Genomic DNA, 21,572 nt, shown 5'->3' with positions numbered 1-21,572 from the left:
CGCCGACAGGAACCGAGAACCGAGGATGGCCTCAGAACCCAGGCGCTAGGCGTCATTAGTGTCAACTTGTGTCACTTTTCCTCCCTGAGGGGCTTCATTACCTGCATAAGTTGGAGTTTCCAATGACTAGGATACCCGCCCTCTGCACTTGTCCGGACTGGGCAGGAAAATCGGCCGCTGGTACATCGGGAGACACGTCCCGTTGTGGCTCAGAAGTATTATCGACACAGGTTAGCACCTCGTACCTGTTGTTAAGGTATACGGAGGCAGCCGTGAGGCGCATTCCCCTTTCGCCTTTTGCCCAATGACACGCGCACGAACACGCCACTGTGCGCCACTCACTCACTCTCAAGTTAAGATATTGTGTATCAGAAGACGCAGGGAAAACGTACCAACCAGGGCGTTCCATTGGCACTGAGGGTGTCGCAGGTCTCGCAACCGGCGCCCTCATGTCACCACAGCCAGAAGCCTAAGTGAAGCGCTCAACCTGGTATATAAACACTAACTGAACGCAGTTGCACAGCAAAAAATGGCTCTGAGCACTATGGGACTTAACAGCTGTGGTCATCAGTCCCCTAGAACTTAGAACTACTTAAACCTAACTAACCTAAGGACATCACACACATCCATGCCCGAGGCAGGATTCGAACCTGCGACCGTAGCAGTCGCGCGGTTCCGGACTGCGCGCCTAGAACCGCAAGACCACCGCGGCCGGCAGCTGCACAGCACACAGGCTCGCAACGAACTGAGGCTGCCAACTGGCTGCTCTAAACGTTTAAACTACTCGACTGTGGTGCTGCACGCAGCGTAAATCTACACTATTGAAACTCCGATACACACAGAAATATATGCAAGAAAACAAAAACTGGTTCTGATGTCTTTTAGACAGCGCTAAAGACGATACTAATAATCAAAATCACAAAATGAAAAGCGCAAGCTGCTTTGTAAACACTAACTCACTGCCGCAACTACAGAGCACACAGGCAGACAACGAAAAAACTGTTGTTCGTTGTTCCAGAATCGATGCTGAGCTGTGTTGTCTAAAGGCCTTTGGCATCGTCTTTCAGTGGCGAGGGACGCCACATAGGAAGCGGTTCCCCCACAACAGCTGATATGGTACACGAGAAAAATGAGTTTTCCAAATTTCTTGCTGTAGAAAATGCTGTGTGTAAATGAAGCAAAACTACGTCAATTCCTGTAGTTAGTTTTTCCGTAGAGATTCTGTTATTCTTTTAGAAAATTAAAAACCACTTCTTTAGGTTTTGTGCGTTGCGTTTTTGTCATTATAAAATCCTTCTCATTCGATTCTGAAGAAACTAATACGCACAAAAAGTTGATATTTGCATATCTTATAGTTTCACATTATAGCTCGATTACGTATCTTTTTGTCGATGTGATACCTACTTTCCAAGCACTATGTAGCAAACTTTGAAGGGTTTGCAGTGAAAAATATGGTCGCTGGCTACTTTATATTTCATTCGTTTCAGGTGATACGTTGCTGCTGACTAAGTGTAGCTATTATATCAAAATTGTTTTTAAAGTTGGAACGAAAGCTGTATCTCAGTACAGTATGGAGAAAAGAGAAGTCGGAGTACTTCATTTGTGCGCGCTGGCGCCGAGCGCACTGCCTGAGCGCGCCACGGCCGAGTACTGTAGCCTGAGCCCGCCCGGCTAGCCGCGCGCTCTAACGCGCTGCTTCCCGAGCGGGAAGGTGTGCCGGTCCCCGTCACGAATCCGCCCGACGGATTAGGGTCGAGGTCCGGTGTGCCGGCCAGCCTGTGAATGGTTTTTAAGGCGGTTTCCCATCTGCCTCGGCGGCTGCGGGCTGGTTCCCCTTATTCTGCCTCAGTTACACTAAACAGGTATCTAGGTCCCCGGTTCAATACGCAATACACACGCACAAACGCGCGCGCGCCCACACACACACACACACACACACACACACACACACACACACACACACGGCGTAGCCTGCAGCTCAGTCGTGAACATTTTGTAGCAATACACGCATCTTTTTTCAAATTAGTGATCGCAAATTATTATTGTATCTACTGCTAGAAGAAAATAATGAAAAAGACATTCTACTCCAACAATTGTGTAGTAGAAAGTGGGAACATGTCCTATCTCTAAGACAAGGCTCGACCAAAAATTTTGTTTACGACACTTACCAGGAACAAGAAACAACCTCATCCGTAAACTCTACCGAACCACCTGGGGATTAATGGCAACAACTCTGAGGGCGTCTGCACTGAGCCTGGTATACTCTGCGGCAGAGTACTGTGCACCAGTATGGCTAAACAGCAGCCGTGTCAACAAAATCGATGTTGAACTGAACAACAGCTCGCGTATTGTTTCAGGAACTGTTAGGTCTACACCTAACATATGGCTAACTATCCTGAGTCATATACCACCCCTAAAAATGCGACGAGAAGCAGCCTCGGTCAAGGAATACGACAAGATCGAAGAAAACCCTGAACTACTGGTACACATGGATATACCTGATCTGAGTATCAAGAGGCTTTGTTCAAGACAATCTCCTCTTGCTCTCGACAGCTTCACTGGGGCTGACGTCAACTCTTGGAGAAGAGACTGGCTCCAAAATGCCCCAACAACTTGCCACCTAATGCCTTGTATTACTGAGGCAGTTCCTGGGTTTGACCAGCCCCGCAAGATCTGGTCAACTCTGAACCGACTAAGAATGGGCATGGAAGATGTGCTAACTCACTCTTCAAATAGGGACTTCTGTCTTCGCCAACATGTGACTGCAGGGTGTGTAAGGAGACCGTACAACATATCAGAGAAGAATGCAGTACCAGAGCGTTCAGTGGGGACTTTGAACAACAACCTCATGGCATCCCAAAAATCCACTGAATATATCCAAGGACTAGATGTTTGTCTGTGATTATATATAATCTTATGTAATGTAAAATAACGTGATCCAATACTGAAATGTAATTAAATGCCATAAGCGAAATAAATAAATCGTTATTTATTAAACAAATACAAAGTTCTGTGAGTTCTATAGGTTAAATATTTCCCAGTTTAACTATTTCCTAGATCTGGTCAAATAAGCTTTCGGGAAGAATTCATAAAATAGATATTTGTATCCAATAACACCCGACGCGAAATTAGCCATAACACTAAAGCAAGAAAAGTCAAAATACCTGGAAAACTATTGTAAAGGGTATTTTTTCGATATACCTGGCAAATACGAACAAAAGCAGAACAGCCAGACTTTCACTTCAGATAGAACATTCTACCATTTTCGATAGAGTAAAGCTAGTTTGCATTAAAATATGGCACACTTTGTATAACTACATAACAAATTATCAGAATTGTGTTAACACTTATCAAGCTGAGCCTGTCGTAGCCACAGAGCCATTCTGTCTAGTATCTTATAACGCAGTTAACGGCAGAGCTAGCTATGTTGTATTTTCAGGTGTATCCCGACATACTTCTACATCTATATCTATACTCTGCTAACCGCTGTGAAGTGCGTGTCAATGGGTATGTCCAATTGTACCAGTTGTAAGGGCTTTTTCCTGTTCTATTCACGTATGGAGTGCGGGAAAAAAGACTGTTTAAATTCCTCTGTGCGTACTGTAATTAGTCTACTCTTGTCCACACGATCCATATGGGAGCGATACTTAGGGGTTGTAGTATATTCCTAAAGTCATCTCCGAGGCAGCGATGAAGTGGGGATTTTCCCATACGACCCATTTCACGAGTATACCGTGTCAGGAAACCGGTGAAACATCAAATCTCCGACATCGCTGCGACCGGAAAAATATCCTGCAAGAACGGGACCAACGATGACTGAAGAGAATCGTTTAACGTGATGGAAGTGCAACCCTTCCACAAATTGCTGCAGATTTCAATGCTGGGGCATCAACAAGTGTCAGTGTGAGAACCATTCAATGAAACATCATCGATATGGGCTTTCGGAGCGAAGGCCTACTCGTTTACCCTTGATAACTGCGTGACACAAAGCTTTACACCTCGCTTGGGTCCGTCAACACCGAAAATGGACTGTTGATGATTGGAAACATGTTGCATGATCAGACGATCTCGTTTCAAATTGTATCGAGTGGATGGACGTGGAGGGGTATGGAGACAACCTCTTGAATCCATGGACCCTGCACGTCAGCAGGGGACTGTTCAAGCTGGTGGTAGCTCTGTGGTGGTTTGGGGCGTGTGCAGTTGGAGTGATATGGGATCCCTGATACGTCTGGATTCGGCTGTGACAGATGACACGTACATAAGCATCCTGTCTGATCACCTGCATCCATACATGTCCATGGTGCATTCCAACGGACTTGGACAATGTGACACCCCACATGTCCAGAACTGCTGCAGAGTGGCTCCAAGAACACTCTTCTGAGTTTAAACACTTCCCCTGGCCACTAGACTCCCCAGACATGTCTGGGATGCCTTGCAACGTGAAGTTGAGAAGAGATCTCCACCCCCTCATACTCTTGTGGATTTATGGACAGCCCTGCAGGATTCATGGTGTCAGTTCCCTCCAGCACTACTTCAGACATTAGTCGAGTCCATGGCATGTTGTGTTGAGGCACTTCTGCGTGCTCTCGGGGCCCTACACGATATTGTGCAGGTGTACCAGTTTCTTTGGCTCTTCATTGTTGGACGGTAGTTTTGTGGATCACTTCTGCTACCCTTCTTGTAGATGAATGTGACGCTTCCTTCCAATTACTGAGCACGGTTTTTGTTAGAGGGAACTGTGACAGATTATATGAACAGCAGTGAGTGCTAACTCAACTGCAATATAAAATTCAATAGGGATTCCATCGGCCCCTGGGGCTTTGTTCAGTTTTAACGAGTATGTTAAGTTTTTACTGATTGCAAATGTTAAGGATACAATTTCTCGTAAGGCAGGAGGTATTGCTTTGAATTGTATTACAAAACAAGTGTATGGAATAACATCTTTGGTTGTGTTAGAAACATGCATGAAAATAATTCATTTTGACATCAGAAACCATGTGAGGCAAGAAAATTAATTTTCGTTGAATGCGACACGTAATTGTCTTATATGAAGTTCATTTTCTCATGTTGCTTTCCTTTTTGATCACATGATTGCTTACATACTTCCTGTACTATCTTTCAGATGCCTCAAGATATAATATACCCTAACAGATTTCCAGTATATAACACTGCACTCTACTTCATTTTATGTAACTTATTGTATGTGTGAAAATTAAATTTTTTGCAAAAATATTTACCATTTTGGACCAGTTTAGCAGCTATATCCCTCCATAATTCGGCCTTCTTCAAAATTTTCTTATAACCTGCATCACCTGTACTGCACAAGAAGCTGTACTTCCTCACCTGTCCGATAAGTTTTCTGTTTGTATGATTTCCCCTCATTGCACTGCATGCTCACAGATACGACAGATCTGCCTGTCGCCATTGCTGGCTCAGTAATCGGTGTGAGCACACAGCAAAAAATGCGGCTGCAGGCGCACCCAACGCCGACCGCTTCGGCGAATGTGTTTTTTGAGATAGACTGGCGCTTGCTACTGTGGCAAGACTGCCCACTGCCTGACCGACCCGATGCAACAGCACACATTTCAACGACGCGGGCTGCCCGCAGCGGTTCAAGGTCGAAGAGCGCATTCTGTATGGCCAGGCCTTTAGTAAAACTACACATTTGCCAAACACAATATGCCATCCTGCCCGTTGTACACTGTCCAGTCACATTGATGTGACCTCCTGTCCAAAGACTGAATAACTACCTTTTGCAGTGCGAACCGCTCAGAGACATGCAGGAAGTACTTCAGTTAGTTTCTGGAAGGTAGCGGCAGGGATGCAGAGCCTTGCCGACTCCAGTACCATGGCCAGCTGTGCTAGGTTTCCCGATTGAGGATTCCTGTCGCGAACAGCCCGATCGAGGTGGTCCCACACATTCTCGACTAGGTTTAAATTGTGGGAGTTAGGTGGCCAGGGGAGTACAGTAAACTCATCCTGGGGCTCTTCGAACCACGGATGTACATTGTGCACTATAATATGTTGCGTTGTCCTGCTGAAAGATACCATCCTGCTGTGGAAAAACAAACTGCATGTAGGGTTGCACATGGTCCCCAACGACAGATGCATACTTGTGTTGAGCCATTGTGCCTTCCATAATGACGAGATCAGACAGGGAATGCCATAAAAACAGTCCCCAGACTATAACGCTCCCTCCTTGTTTGCTTTCAGACATTTCACACCATATACACCAATGGCTATCTGTTTGATGGAGCATAAAAAAAAATTCATCTGAAAAGGCCACCTGTCACCACTCAGTGCTGTGTGCAAATTCCAGGCTTAGTCACTGATGAACAGCAGCCAGCACAGGTGCACGAACCAGACACCTGATGCAGAGATCTATACACAGCAACATTTGTTTAACGGTCATTGAGGAGATACCATTGCGGTCAGTTGCTCAACAGTTGCACATCTATTCGCTTGTAGACATCTCCATAATCATCATTCACCCCTGTTATCTATGACCCGTGGTGCACATCAGTTGCCTCAGAGCCAGTTCTGGATATCGCCATTTTGTTGTGCACAGTATACTTAAATACAGCAGCGTGTGAACAGTTTACAAACATAATCATTTAGGAAATGTTTCCACACGTGGTCCAAAAGTCAATGATTGTGCCCTTTTGGAGGTCAAATAAATCCCTCCACATGCGCATTACGACAAAGACTGCACTGTTGTCTGCGTCCTCCCGACAACACTTTATACACCCTCCAAGTTATTGCACGATTACATCAAACATAGGGGGTGGTCACAATAATGTGACTGGACCGTGTATTTGGCGACTGTAAAATCCTTTCAGCCATTTCATTGGGTCCTGACTACAATCTCCGGAGAACACTGATGGATGCATGATGTGCAGCTCACGTACTGCTGGTCTGGAGTCCATTAGTCTCCTGAATATACCGACTACGGGAATTATATGCTGCTTGTATTCTGGTTTCTGTCTGTATAGGTCACAGGTGCTAAATTGTGTAATTGGGGCCATGGGGCTTTTGCATTGCATAATTGGAGCCACAGTGATATAGGTGTTTTGAACTAACCAGAGTCTCCACCAAACAATGTCACATTGTAACGAGAATCAAGTCCAGTACTCAAACCAAGATCATTAATGAAGTATTACACTTAACACTGAAAGCATATTTTTTACAAACTCCAGTATACAGCTAGAAGAGAACAGAATTCCTGGACAGAGAGTGTGTGAACAGAGACACCAATGACAGTAGCAGTTGCGCTCTGAAGTAAATCCTAAGATGACAAATGAAATTTTGTGCCAGATCAGGACTAAAATCGGATTGCCCGATTAATGGGACAAGTCCCTGGATTGCCTCAACTATCATGGCATGCTTCCCATCTGACCCAAATTTCCATCCCGTTGTAAGCAAGTATCATCTCAGTCCATTCTCCTCCTACTGGCAGCTCATCTTGATTCCGACAGGAGTTTGTATGTAATGTACGTTCAACCTGATGTAACTGTAAGAGCTGTCACACTCATAGACATGAAATATACACACACACACATTCATGGTGTCTGTTCTGTCAGACATGTCCGGCAGGGCAGATGCCAGAGGTGTGTGTGCGTGCGTGTGCGTGTGCCTATGTTTGTGTATCCATGCCCTGTAGGTATCAGTGTGAGCTGCCAGCAAGAGAATGAACAAGGACATTGCCTTTGTATGTCAGGATGGAAATTGGGGTCAGATGGGAAGCATAGCCGATGTTGTCAAGGCGATTTCTTGCGTTAAGTGGGAAATCCGGGTTCGAGTCCCATTCCAGCACAAATTTTCACCTACCATCTTTCGATTTATTTCAAAGACCAAATACATCTTATATCATTGGTATCTGACAATTCATATTCCATAAGATACAAACATTGGAAGCATAAGAAATTTAAAGAACCTTTTAGAAATGCTAAATATTAAATCAAATAATTGCTGGTGGTTGGGTTTAAACTGACTTAGTCTACACTGCTTGCACCGCAGCCTTCAGCTGTGTTCATCACTTTCTCTGAAATTTCCTGTATAGCCAGTCACTCATTCAGCAGATCTGTGTAAGGTCAAAAAGTAATTTTTTTACGTAAATTCTATTACCGAAGGTCTTAGAAAACCCTCTTGAGGCACCTAAGGATTCTTAAACTCAAGTGTCAATACATGTACTCCTTAGGCCTAATGGTTTTTTAGGTTAATAATGAGAGGAAATTTGGGGTGAATTGTAAAATTCACAATCATAGTACTGCAAATAAAAATAATTTCCATGCAGACTGTGTGTGTGTGTGTGTGTGTGTGTGTGTGTGTGTGTGTGTGTCTCTCTCTCTCTCTCTCTCTCTCTCTCTCTGTCTCTAGGGTTCTAAGTGATTCTTTTTTATTTGGGGGTAAAAGTCATCACCAGGTGGCGATCGGACATTGTGCAGGATATTGGAACATAAATGAGCGGTGGATTAAAATCAGGCTTGAGAAACAGACTGCTGCAGAGAAAGTGACTGGTATGGAACAAGAGACTAGAAGAAATGAATAGTATTATGAAGAGTGTAAGGAGGCAGCAAGAGCAAAAAATGTATGATACAGAAGGATGTAGGCCAGAAGAACAAGAATGGTAGTGGATGACTACAGAGAAAAAATGTGTGTGGAAAAGCAAATTTTTGGAGCAAAGAAGAGGATCCTTTTTGGAGGCAGTTGCAGGATATTGAGGTACTGAATAACGCTAATGAAAGCAGATAATTCTATAGGAAGGTCAGTACCTTAGAAGGGGCTTTCAACCGAAAACAACAAAATAAAATGCTGAAGCATGGGAACTAACCGAAAACCAACAGGTGGAAGAAGAGGAAAATGAGATTCGGCAAGCACTAATGAAACTACTCGACAATAAGTCACCTGGCTGTGACAACCTACCAGCTGAGCTTAAGTGTGGTAGAGATAATCTAGTTTGATGCTTGTATGCCATGATCTCATATATGTACTCAAAAGTCATCCCAGATGATTAGAAAGTAGGAGTAGTATGTGCTATACCAAAGAAAGTTAAACATGGACGGGAAACAATTTAGATAAAAAGAGCATAGAAGCTTTTGAAATGTGGTGCTTCAGAAGAATACTGAAGTTTAGGTGGGTCGATCATGTAACTAAGAAGGAAATACGGAATAGAGTTGTGGAGTCAAGAGATTTGTAGCACAATTTGACCAAAAGGAGGGATCGGTTGATAGGACACATTCTGAGACGGGAAGAGATCACAAATTTAGTATTTGAGGGAAGTACGGGGGAAGAAATCATAGAGGGAGACCAAGAGATGAATACAGTAAGCAGATTCAGAAAGATGTTGGTTGCAGTAGTTATTCGGAGATGAAGAGGCTCGCACAAGATAGAGTAGCATGGAGAGCTGCATCAAACCAGTCTTTGAACTGAAGACAACAACAACAAGGTAAGAAAGTGGATACCCTGCAATAAACAAACTGTAGGGGAATTACAGTCTTGAGCACTGCACATAAAATATTGTCCTCCCTGATTTTTACATGTATAAAACCTTTTGCAGAAAAACCAATCAGGAGATATCAGGCAGACTTTACATCTGGCGGATCACCTATTAACTAAATGCCTGCCGTGATGCAAATATTGGGAAACAAACCAAAAACAAAAAAAAACAAGGAAGTACGATATCAAAACATGTCATACATTTGTTGATTTTAAAGCAAGAAAGTTTATTGAAGCCATGAATGAACCTGGCATACTGCAAGAGTTAATACGCCTTGTATGTGTGACTATAGAAAAAGTAATATGCTACTCGTATGTAAAGTACAAATAAAAGTAAATTTAACACCAGCCTTGGTGATCATTGTGGAATGAGGCAAGGGGACGCACTATCGTGTATGCTTTTTAATAAGATCAGCTCCGATGAACATAACGGGCACAATATTCAGTAGAATAGAGCAGGTTCTGACCTATGGACCTATGCAGTTGATGTTCACATCATTGCAAGAACAAAACTAGCTGCTTAAGAAACATGTAGGGCACTGGTGGCAGTAGCAGTAGAAATGAGCAAGTAGAATATGTTAGTGAATTTCTCTACCTGGGAACCCTGGCAACATCACAGAATGATATTAATGTGGAAATAAAGCAACACTTACTTAAGTCCAGGACTCTGTCCAGGAGAGCAACCTGCCAGCTGTATAAAACATTAATACGTTATAACATGACCGCTAGGTGTGCTATATTAAGATGCTGCTCCCTCTCTTCACTCCAACAAGCTAACATTATATTCATTTCATTTACTGATAGTGTGACGATGCAGATAATGAAGTTTCCGGTTAAGAACAGTGACTGTTAGCGGATCACAAACTATCATTTATTACCGAAACCAATATTCATTTCAAATGCTTTTAAATACACCCAGTTTTAGCAATATTCTGTGTGTCGTCATACAACACTAATCATTTCACAGTGAGACCTCGAAAAGCAATCGGAATAGAGCACAAATAATTATATCGACATCAAATTCAGAAGAATGTCTGAGCAGTGCGGGCAGGCTCATCATCTGAACTCCACTTCCCATCAAGCACTGACACGACAACTGTGGTAACCACTCTTGCCAAGCAACAACAATCACTACTACTGAAAACACTGTCAGCAAGCAGTGATTACTCTTTAGTATCTGCATGGGCATGGCAATGCAGCTGAACAAGACTGTTGCAACAAGGTTCTGTCCAGGCCGACAGTGCCTTGACAACAAGCTGGGAACAGAACCCTGCAGGAGGAAATGAAAACTTGCAATGTGAGTGTTTCTGTGGGAATCCAAAACCCTGCAGTGACGTGCACTTGCACGGGGATTAAAATACACAGCAGGTGCAAGTGGCTGACGACTGAGCACATGGAGACGGCAGAGGGCACAATGCACAAGTCGCAAAGCAAGATCTGTGGTGGTTGAGCTCAGCATTAGAACTGCCCTGCCCAGCATATTGTCGTCCACAGGTAAATACTTCTGTCTGCAGGTTTGCCCACAGTAGTCGCATGCGCCCACATGGCAGTTGTGCTACCCGTGGCAGATCATCTGCCTCCATCATGAAGTCCACTGGTGGGGATAGTAAATCCCTTCCTCCTGAAAAGGCCACGTATTGCTTAAATGCCAGTCTGGGGCTACGACCTCCAGCATAGAAGGGGAGAAAATGCCACAGACCCGAGCATTGGACTGACGACCGAAGGCGAGGCTGTTGCTGCCAACTCTGTCAGAGGGGGAGAAGGGGTGCAGAGGTGAGGCCGTATCCACTGGTGAGAGTGGAGAGGAGGAGGAGGAGGAGGAGGAGGATGGGTCAAAATCCATGGGCTACACATTGGTAGATATTTAAGTGAGCCTCACTAGGGCCTGAGGCTAAAGGCTAACGTAGGGCAGTGAAGGGTACAGAGGGCTGTCGCGGGGAAGCACACCACGGCAACTGGGAGCCCGCACCCTGAATGGTGCCACGACCAACCCTGCTGCACGGCAGAGTGGAAAACCTCTGCAGTAACGGGCAGTGGGGTGCAGGGACAACTGATCGGAACGACAAGTCAGCTGCTCCAGACTGACGTCCACTGCAAACAACTGCTGACCTTTGTTGCCTACCACGACGCCAGGCAACTGCCACTGTTGCAGGCTCCAAGACTATTCCTAAAAGGCAACCTCAGTGGAAAAATATGAGGAACCACTTAGTTTGTAGTCACAAAACTCAAAAACATATTGTTACAGGAAGAGGTACACACACACTTTCCCATTTGAGTACTGAACGTACATAGGAAGCTCACCACGTCAAGAGGGTTCAATTGGCTCTGAGAACTATGGGACTTAACATCTTAGGTCATCAGTTGCCTAACCTAAGGACATCATACACATCCATGCCCGAGGCAGGATTCGAACCTGCGACCATAGCAGTCACGCGGTTCCAGACTGAAGCGCCTAGAACCGCTCGGCCACCGTGGCCGGCCCACCTCAAGAGTTAGAAGTTGGGTGAAATGGGGTGGTGATCAGATTCTGGATACCATTGTGAATGCAAAAGTTTTCAAACTCCCAAGACACAAATTGGCAATCATTATCAGACACGAAGGTCGTGGGTTATCCCTCAGAGGCAAAACTGACCAGCAATCATTGACAGTGGCAGTCAATGGTGTGGAGGACAGATTGGCGGCGTACAGGAAATTTGATAAGGCATCAGCCACCGACAACTACGTGCTGCCCAAAAATGGGCCAGTGAAATCAACATACACTCTGTCCTGTGGGTGCTCTGGGACTGGCCATGGCCATGGGGAAAACTGGCACAGAGCCTTCAAGCATGCACTAGATGTCTGACATTGTGATCGCTTGCTGGCCAGTAGATGTGACGCACCAGTACCTTCGTAGGAGTCGTATCCCAGTGCAACACATGCAACAACTGGAGTATGTGAGGAGACAGTGCTGGGGGACCAACACATAACAGTTTTGCTCCTCTGTGGCATACAAGACCCCCGGACAACATTGAGTTGATCACAGTGAAGAAAAAAATGTATGCCATGCAAGATACACACACAAATAGACAAACTCTGGCAAACCCACGTAGACAGCCAAAACGAAATCCCAGAAAAGTGGTTAGGCGGCCATGTCAGTCACGACCTTTTGCAGTGTCAATGGAAAATCCAACAAGGTCTGCTGCACGGTATTGTCCAATGTGACCACGAAAGCCTCCTGCTGGTCAAACCCTGGATTGGACCCTACCAGCAGCTGTGATAGCGCATCAGCATTTGCCTGCGGGGCGGTGGAGCAGTAGTGAATGTCATATCAATAATTACTGAGAAAGAGAGCCAACATCTGCAGTTGGTGGACAGTTGTATCTGGCAGCTTGGAAAGAGGGCCAAATAAGGAAACCAGCAACTTGTGGTTGCTGATGTGTGTGGAGGGGGGGTTGGTGATGTGGAGAAAATGTGAAATTCTTTAAGTCTGAAAACAATAGCCAGCACCTCCTCCACCTGTGAATAGCTGTGCTGTGATGCAGAAAATGTCTCTGATGTGTAAGTGATGGGCTGCTCTGTGTCATCTGTGTTCTGATGGGACAGAACGGTACCATACTGGTAGGTGTCACAGGCCAGAGTTAAAGGTTTACCTGACATAAAAGAAGCCAAAAAGGGAGCAGAGGATGGGGAAGTCCTGAATCTCCATATACTGCTGATAAATTCGTGGCCCAGATGAGATTCCAAATGGCAAGCGATTAAATGGGGTACACTCAAAATGACACATGAGAGACACTGCAAATAGGTGATCCAGACAGCATATGACTGTCTGGGTTTGTTGTGGTGCTGGTTAAACATCAACCGTGCTGCCACCACTTTGGTTTGATGTCTGGAATACTGCATAAGCAACCGACAAAGTTTGTCAAGGGGAGTATCTTGTTCTCAGTGGAGGACTTAAAATTTTGAGCAACACCACATAACCCGGCACTGCTATACAATAACAACGTGGCTTTATCCACTTTATCAACAATATGCCTTACTTGGCAGTGCAGCAGGAACTGGCACAGTTAATTTTCTCATCTTTCCATAGACACACTGAAACCAGGGTTGGGCAGAAAACCACACAGTGGGCACCTGACCTGCCAGTAGTGTAGCATGGACATGAAGCAATTCCACGTTCTGGTTTAGCAGTGCCTGCATCTGCGCATGATGCTGCTAGTCCTTCTATAGGCCCAACTGTTCCTGCCAGCATTGCAGAAATGCAGGTTCATGGTGACCCAGAATTAACCCTATGAAAAGGAAGGAAGGAAAATAGTGTCACATGTGTAACAAGATCCTCCGTTACCACTGTAATATCTGCGCAGGTGTGACAGTACCACTAAACAACACTGTTGGTACAAGGCACTGTACGGGCTGACAGTGCCTTGACAACAAACTGGGGAACAGAACCTTGCAAGAAGAAATGAAAAGTCACCGTGTGAAGCAATGTATGGGAAATCAGAAAGTTCTAAGCCACATAGAGATTTGCACGGGGATGAACACAACAACAGCAGGCATGGGTGGCTGAGTAATGAGCACACGGCTTGAGGCGCAAGGTAAGGTTCGTAGTGGTAGAACTGAGAATTATAGCTGCCCCATCTGGCTTGTTGTTGACTATAGATACACATTTCTGTCAGAGTGGGTCTGCTCATAAAAATGCGTCACACGCGACCCCTCCTTCGGTAGCAGTTGTCTGCACTAGTCCACTGCCCTACTCACACCAGAACATCTGCCTCCATCGTGATGTTGGTTATTGGGGATACTGAACTCTGGACTTGGTTAAACCAGCAGCAGCTGTAATATACACTCTGTGATGAAGCAGATTAATAAGTTTATGACTTTTGTGGATCAGAGCCCACATTAAACTTTTAAATGTTATTACAACTATTTGGGTAAGTTAGCAAATCATGGCAGAAGACAAGGCACAACACCTCCAATAGGGTCATGTATATTAATTCAATGTGCTGTTCAAATGAATCTTTCGATCATGATAACTTAACTTCACTTTCTTTGTAGTGACTGAACCTCTCTCATAACTTATTTTCCTGGTGTATATAGGGTGTTCTAAGAGGAGTGGTTGACTTCAGAGATATAACAGGAATTATTATTCGATGCAAAAAAAGTCTAGTAAACATTGTTATGGCTGTGCCCTCCTGTAATGTTTTGTGGATCCTGGCTGGTTGAGGAGAGTGTGGTATGATAGGTGGGTGGCGGGTTTCCTCTCACTACAACACAAAATGCGTACATGGTTAAAATACACTTTATTACAGGAACCAATTGAGTACTTAACTTCAGTTTTGTCCAATTTGAAGTTCTGTGCTTAACGGTGATCAGTTATATGTACTAATTCTTAAATCTTGTCTGTGTCCATATCACAACGATATAAAATGACTAATGTTCCCTCACAATTAGCTAAGGTGCAAGGCGACGACTATCACTGTGGAAGACTAGAGCACAGTACATATTGAGGTGCAGTGCAAACTGAGTCCTGATGCGATGTATTGAGGTACAGAGATTGAGATTGACACAGCTTGGTCTGCAGCAGTGGCCTATATGCACACTGCCCAGGGGGCGTTATCGGTGTGTAGCCTGGGGGTGTGTCTTGGTCCTCTCTTGTCATAGGCACATAGGCATGCTTAGTTCAGTGCCTGCTATACAATGTTTCCTAGTACCGACTGGTGTGCTGGCAAAGGCGTATGCCAACATAAATGTGGGCTCTAAAATGCATACCTTAGCTCACAGCTCTTAAGGTACACATTTTAGAGCCCATGCTTACTAGACTTTTTGCTTCAGGTGGTTGTTCCTGTCATATCCCTGAATAATGACCATTTTTCCAGGGACACCCTGTGTTTTATTCCAGCTGCAAGCCTAAGCTATTTTTCTTAGATCTCATTCTTAGAGTTTTATTGTTAGTTTGATGTCACACCTTTTCAATTTACAAGAACACTATTAGTTCACTGTTCTAGGTTATGTTTCATAAATAAACATTTAATATAAACTTGTATCAAGTGTAATTGAAGTATACCTTCAGTTTCAAAGCCCTAAACTTAGTGTTATGGATAATATGTCAGGGGGATACTTCATTTATTGAAAGGAATATTCTCTTGAATTTTATAGTTTAATTGTGTATTTTTTTCTATTAGATTCCTGAATGAATGCATGGATATTGCTGCATCTATAAGAGTGAGGCTGCTGCCATGGCTTCATGCTCTCTTTATCCCTCAAACCTCTTTGCCTAGGTGTGATGAATATATGATTAGGTCAGAGACATCTCCTCAAAACCTGTGTAATAACTTAAATCCAATGAATTGGTTAGCCTGGTTTTTGATAGTGCTGTTGAATAAGATCTGAAAAAATGTTTCACTTCTGTTGTGTACTGAAAGATGTAATAACTTCTCTGAGCAGTGTAAATACATCTTTTTTGAGAACACATCTAACTGAAGGTTGTAGAATACTGAGAGTATGACTGTTAATTTTTAACTGCTAATTGTAATGCCAATTTTTTATGGGAAGATTTATTTTGAATTCTAATTCTGTTGCAGGAAATGAGATACAAAGAATTTTTTATGGCTCCTATTCAAGATATGCAGTTGAAAAAGGATCTGATATGAAAGAGAAAACATGTGGTGTGATTGGTCAGCCAACTCATGTGACACATCCACATCTGCTAAAAAAAGGAGAGGTAAGCACAGATGTTTGCCTCAAATCCCAGTACTTGTACAAGCAAACCCACTGGACAAAATATTAGGTACCCCCTTAAAAGATCACACTGGTTGGTTTGGAATGCTGTAGATGGTGTACTACTGGTACCAGATGGTCATGTGACCCTCTGCCTTTCACATAAGTCATGGCAGTGAAGCGGTGTGTTATTACCAGTCGGTTGTATGAAAGTAGTGCTGTAAGATGGATTCCCATGGGGATGTGACAGAATGGCAAAAAGGAGTTCTCATATTTGGACATGCCCATGACCACGCATGAGTGAAGTTGCCCAATTTGTTGATATATTAGTGAGAACTGTCCAACACCTGCAAGTAATGTGAACCACTAACAGCCATGCAACGTGACATAAGAACTGTGATCATAAATAGATCCTAACTGGCAGGGAGCAAAGATGACTGTTACATCTTGCCACTGATAGTTGGTTTCAAACCTGTCAGGAATTGCTGCTGTCATTGCAGAACCATTTCAACTATTTTCTGAATAAATGTCACAAAGGGTGCATGTGATAGATAATGGAAGTTGGTTGCCTTGCAAAAGGCCATAGCTCACATCTGTACATAAAGCTACATGACTTCAGTTTGCTGAACAACTCAGAAACTGCTCAGTATCAGACTGGAGGCATGTAGTGTGTGGTCCAATGAGTCACAGTTCTTCCTTTTTTCAAACAGTGCAAGGTGTCTAGTACACCGAGCACTGACTAGAGTGTTTAACCTACAGTGTGTGGGGGTGTAGTTAACCTGTAATACTTTTTGTAATGTTCTGTGGTGTTTTTTGTTTCATGACTAGGGCCCAATAATTAAGATCACCATGAACATGACTAATATATTTATTCTAACTTTCTCATTGACCAGTTGTTGCTGTCTCATCTACATCTTCCTGAAGAGTATGCTGTGTACACTCAAGCACCCTGTTTTACCTTGAATGTCTGCTTAATCTCCCAATCTTATTACCATCAAAAATCTGTGGCACTATTTGAAACAGCAGAAGGTGACACACAGTAATCAACAGCCTCATAATTTGTTTGCACTTTGGGGTGTAATCACGAGTGAGTGGCCTTATCTGTATATGACATACCTGAAGAAACTTGTGGACTCTTTTTCTTTGCTGAAGCTATATCTACATCTACATCTACATACATACTCTGAAAGTCAGCGTATGGTGCATGGTGGAGGGTACCCCGTATCACTATTAGTCATTTCCTCTTCTGTTCCACTCACAAATAAAGTGAGAGAAAAACAACTGTCTGTATGCCTCCCTATGAGGACTAATCTCTCTAACCTTATCTTCACCTTACATGACATATATGTTGGTGACAGTAGAACCATTCTACAGTCAGCCTCAAATGCCAGTTCTCTAAATTTTCTTGAAAGTGGTCCTCAAAAAGAACATAGCTTTGCCTCCAGTGATTCCCATTTGAGTTTCTGAACCATCTCTCTAATACTTGCATGTTGTTTGAACCTACTGGTAACTAGCAGCCTGCCTCTGAATTGCTTCAGTGTCTTCCTTTAATCTGATCTGGTGCGGATCCCAAACACTCGAACAGTACTCAACAATGGATCACACTAGTGTTGTGTATGTGATCACATTTACAGATGAACCACACTTTCCTAAAAATTTTCCAATAAATCAAGGTCAGCCATTTGCCTTCCCTACTACAATCCTTACCTACTCGTTCCATTTCATATTGGTTTGCAACATTACACTTAGATATTTAATCGATGTGATTGTTTCAAGTAGCACACTACTACTGGTATACTTGAACATTGTGGGTCTGTTTTTCCTACTCATCTGTATTACCTTGCATTTTTTTGCATTTAGAACTGCTGCCATTCGTCACACCAACGAGAAATTTTGTGTAAGTCATCTTGTATCCTCCTGCAGTCACCCAATAATGACACCTTCCCATACACCATAGCACTATCAGCAAACAACCACAGATTGCTGCCCACTCTATCATTTGTGGATATAAAGAAAAACAGTGGTCCTATCACACTCCCCTGGGGCACTTCTGATGATACACTTGTCTCTGATAATGAACACTCACTGTCGAGGACAACATATTGGGTTCTGTTCAATGCTATAGGTGGTGATAATTCTTTGTCTGATATGCTTATTTCAGAAGCTACCAGAAGTCATGTTGCAAACTCTGATATAGTTTGAACAGTAATTGGATGTTTTATGAAAGATATGAGTTACTTAGCATTCTACACGAGTCACATTTGCCCCCCCCCCCCTTTTTTAAAAAGAATATGGTATTATTTATTAGGTCTGTGAAGTACATTGTAGTCCATGGGATATCCCAGTTTTAATCTGATGTAATCCTCTGCCAACATTATGACAATGACTGTTATTATTGGTAGGTCTGAAATTTAGTATGGCTCTTATGAATTGTTGAATGGAGGCAGTGTCACCTGCTACACATTCTCGAAGAATGTAATTTATATTATCTCAGAAATACAAAGTTGCATGATCTAGCTGATATTAAAAAAAAAAAAAGTAATGACTTGAATGAAATATTTTATGCTTCACCAGCTTTGGACATATTTCCAGAGAGGAAAGATATACCTGAATTAAGTAGTGTTATAAGAAATGTGACTGGAGATATTAACAACTTATGTTTTTAATGTTTTTGTTTTTCAAAATTTATGTCTCATCATGATTGTGATAATATACTTAATGAATCACAGGTTGAAATTTTGAAGGATTTCTTGACTGAATAATCCATTTACAAATGCAGTCTACAAGTGGTACAAGAATTAGAAGTGTAAATTGTAATGTAATAGCAAGTAATACTTTTTTGTGAATTGTGCAGTTGCTTTGATTATGTGAAACAATATGTTTTCTTAAGAAATTTGAGGTTGTAGGCTCGGGTTGTGTGGCAGGCATCTCATTTGAATCTTGTTTAACATTAAGAGCATGGATAGAAAGAGAGAAACTTTACTATTAAGGTAGGTCATATTCTGCAGTGGAATATAAAAGGGTGCATGACACATTTGAAGGAAGTGAAACGTCTAGCAAAGGGAAGTCCTTGTGTTTATATTCTGAAGAGATACATTCCAGATTTATGACCCCTATATGCCAAGGATTTATAGCCTTCACAAAAATGCAATAAGGAGAAAGATAATTGGTTAGTTGCTGTCTTTATTAATGACATATACCACAGTAAAACTCTTTCCCTTGCAGCCAATATCCAAGCACTTGACTGTTGCTGCACATATGATGTACAGGGTAACCTAGAGTGTCCATTCATCCCATTTTTCCCAGAACAGTCTGTTTTTTTCCCAAAATATCCTACTGTCCTGAAAGGTTTTTTGGGGATGCTCAGATATCTCACTTTTTGTTTATTCCACGTGGATAAAGTACTTGCACTACCAGATGTTTGAAATTTTTGGAAATTTGTGTTAAGGTCTTATGGGACCAAATTGCTGAGGCCATCGGTCCATCCAGATGTTTGATTTCCAATTTACTGTGGATTGCGCAAGTAAATATGCTAGAAAATGCCACTTGTACAACTTGCTCTATAATCTTTGTTCATTTATGTTAATGTTTTGCACTGTTGGTAGTACTGATTCATGTTCACTGTTTCATCCTGCCAAAATGAAAGTGTAATTTTAACAGCAGTATAAAAAGTGAGTTGAGTTTTCTTACTGTCAGGACAGAAACTGCAGAAAGTATGTTGTGCAAATCAAACATCACTACTGCATGTGTGATGGAAGATTTGGCATTGTGAATCATGTTAAGATGAAGAAACATCGCTTGAGTGTTCAAACAGAAATCAACATCTTGATTAAGTACATAAAAGTGAGAAGTATAGTGACAATGCAGCAGAATAATTGTAAAACATCATTTGGGATCATCTCAGTGTATGACGCAAAGGTGAACTTGTATGTTCATTAAATTTTGTCAATACATTTGTCCCCATTTTTCTCCTTAATTATCCTAGGTTTTTTCAAAACTTTAAGAAAGTCCCATTTTCTTAATAAAAATGAAACTGGACACCCTAGGGTAACCAGTTACCAGCAGTGATGCTGGCACCAAGCTAATTGCATAGTTCTCCTGAGCATTTCTCCTTGCATATGTTATAATACATGGAACATGTTACATAGATGTTCTACAACTTGCCTCTGGGCTGATGCTACAGAGAACCTCACATTATCAGAGCACCTGTATGCTCTGAATATTGGGCAGGGCAGAGAGTTCAGCACTGCTGCAGATTCTCTTTTATTAATGATTCTCTTCTCTCATGACAGACACCAAGTGGGAAATGATGATTGGTACATATGTCAGTGGCCTGTTGGTATTTGGATACAGATAGAATACCAAATGAAAAAATAAATGCATAAATGGGTTATCAGCAAAGTGAACTGGATAAATGTACAGCAAACTAACTGTGCTTCGACACAAACCTAGTGTCTAAGAATTGATCATGTTACTATGATCCACTAGTGGTTCCATTTTACACTTCTCAGGGAAATATTAGAGGCAGCCTTCTCGATGGTGTAGTGAAGGGGACTACTCTGTATTCAGTCAGCTGATTGGTGCATTTGTTCCTTTAGGTTAAGGTACCATAATGCTCCATAGTGTGTGGCAACTGTGTTGCGCTTGGAAATTCAAACACTGACTGACTTCAGAGAACTGCATAGCCTTTTGAATACTGAGTAAAAGATATCATATTTGGGAAACCATCAACAAGATTTCAGGGACAGGTGGGAGGTGCTGCTTAAACTGCTGATTTTAGACTAGCCCAGGAGATATTGCCCAGACAATAGTGGCACACTGGCAGCCAGATGAAGTTGACTTCTGTCTATTCTCCATGCAGGAGTTCTATTTTACAATTTCTGGAGCCTTGTCACTACACCAGATAATTATAAAATTCATTATGCAGTGTAGAATTTCATAAAAAGCTATATTAATTGAAAGAATATAGGAAATACGTTAATTTGCAGGCAGGCACAATTAAAAGACACTAAATATTTTGGCCACAGCCTTCGTCACTAAAAGAGAGACACACACCATTCATACACACAAGTAAGCACACATCATGCACACATGACCACAAACTCCAGCATCTCAGGCTGGAATGCAACTATTATGTGGGATGCAAGCAGTAATCTGGAGGGGACAGGATGGGAAGGAATAGTCGTGTGTGGGTGGGGAGCGAGACGAAACACTGTCTGGTGGAATGTGCAGGGCCTAGAATGACAACAGGCGCAGCGTCAGGAGGTTGTGGGGCAGGGAGGTGGGGAAAAAAGGAGCAAAAAAGGAGAGGGATGGGGAAAAAAGGTGGATGTGTTGGCAGAGGGTGTCAAATAAACAGGTTGGGAGATGAGAATGGGGAGGAG

At 42.8% G+C, this 21,572-nt stretch overlaps 1 protein-coding gene across 1 annotated transcript in view; it reads left to right on the top strand.

Annotated features, from left to right (window-relative positions):
- LOC126471405 (xaa-Pro aminopeptidase 3-like) overlaps positions 1-21,572 on the top strand; it is a 201,516-nt gene that overhangs the window by 69,731 nt on the left and 110,213 nt on the right. Inside the window, exon 2 of the mRNA XM_050099533.1 lies at positions 16,053-16,192. Within this exon, the coding sequence (XP_049955490.1) occupies positions 16,053-16,192 (140 nt within the window). The remainder of the gene's footprint in view (positions 1-16,052; positions 16,193-21,572) is intronic.

This window comes from Schistocerca serialis, chromosome 3 (assembly GCF_023864345.2).
Source record: "Schistocerca serialis cubense isolate TAMUIC-IGC-003099 chromosome 3, iqSchSeri2.2, whole genome shotgun sequence".
In the NCBI taxonomy this organism is placed as follows: Eukaryota; Metazoa; Arthropoda; class Insecta; order Orthoptera; family Acrididae; genus Schistocerca; species Schistocerca serialis.
Note: the sequence above shows the minus strand (reverse complement) of the source record. Positions and strands in the feature narration are given on the sequence as shown.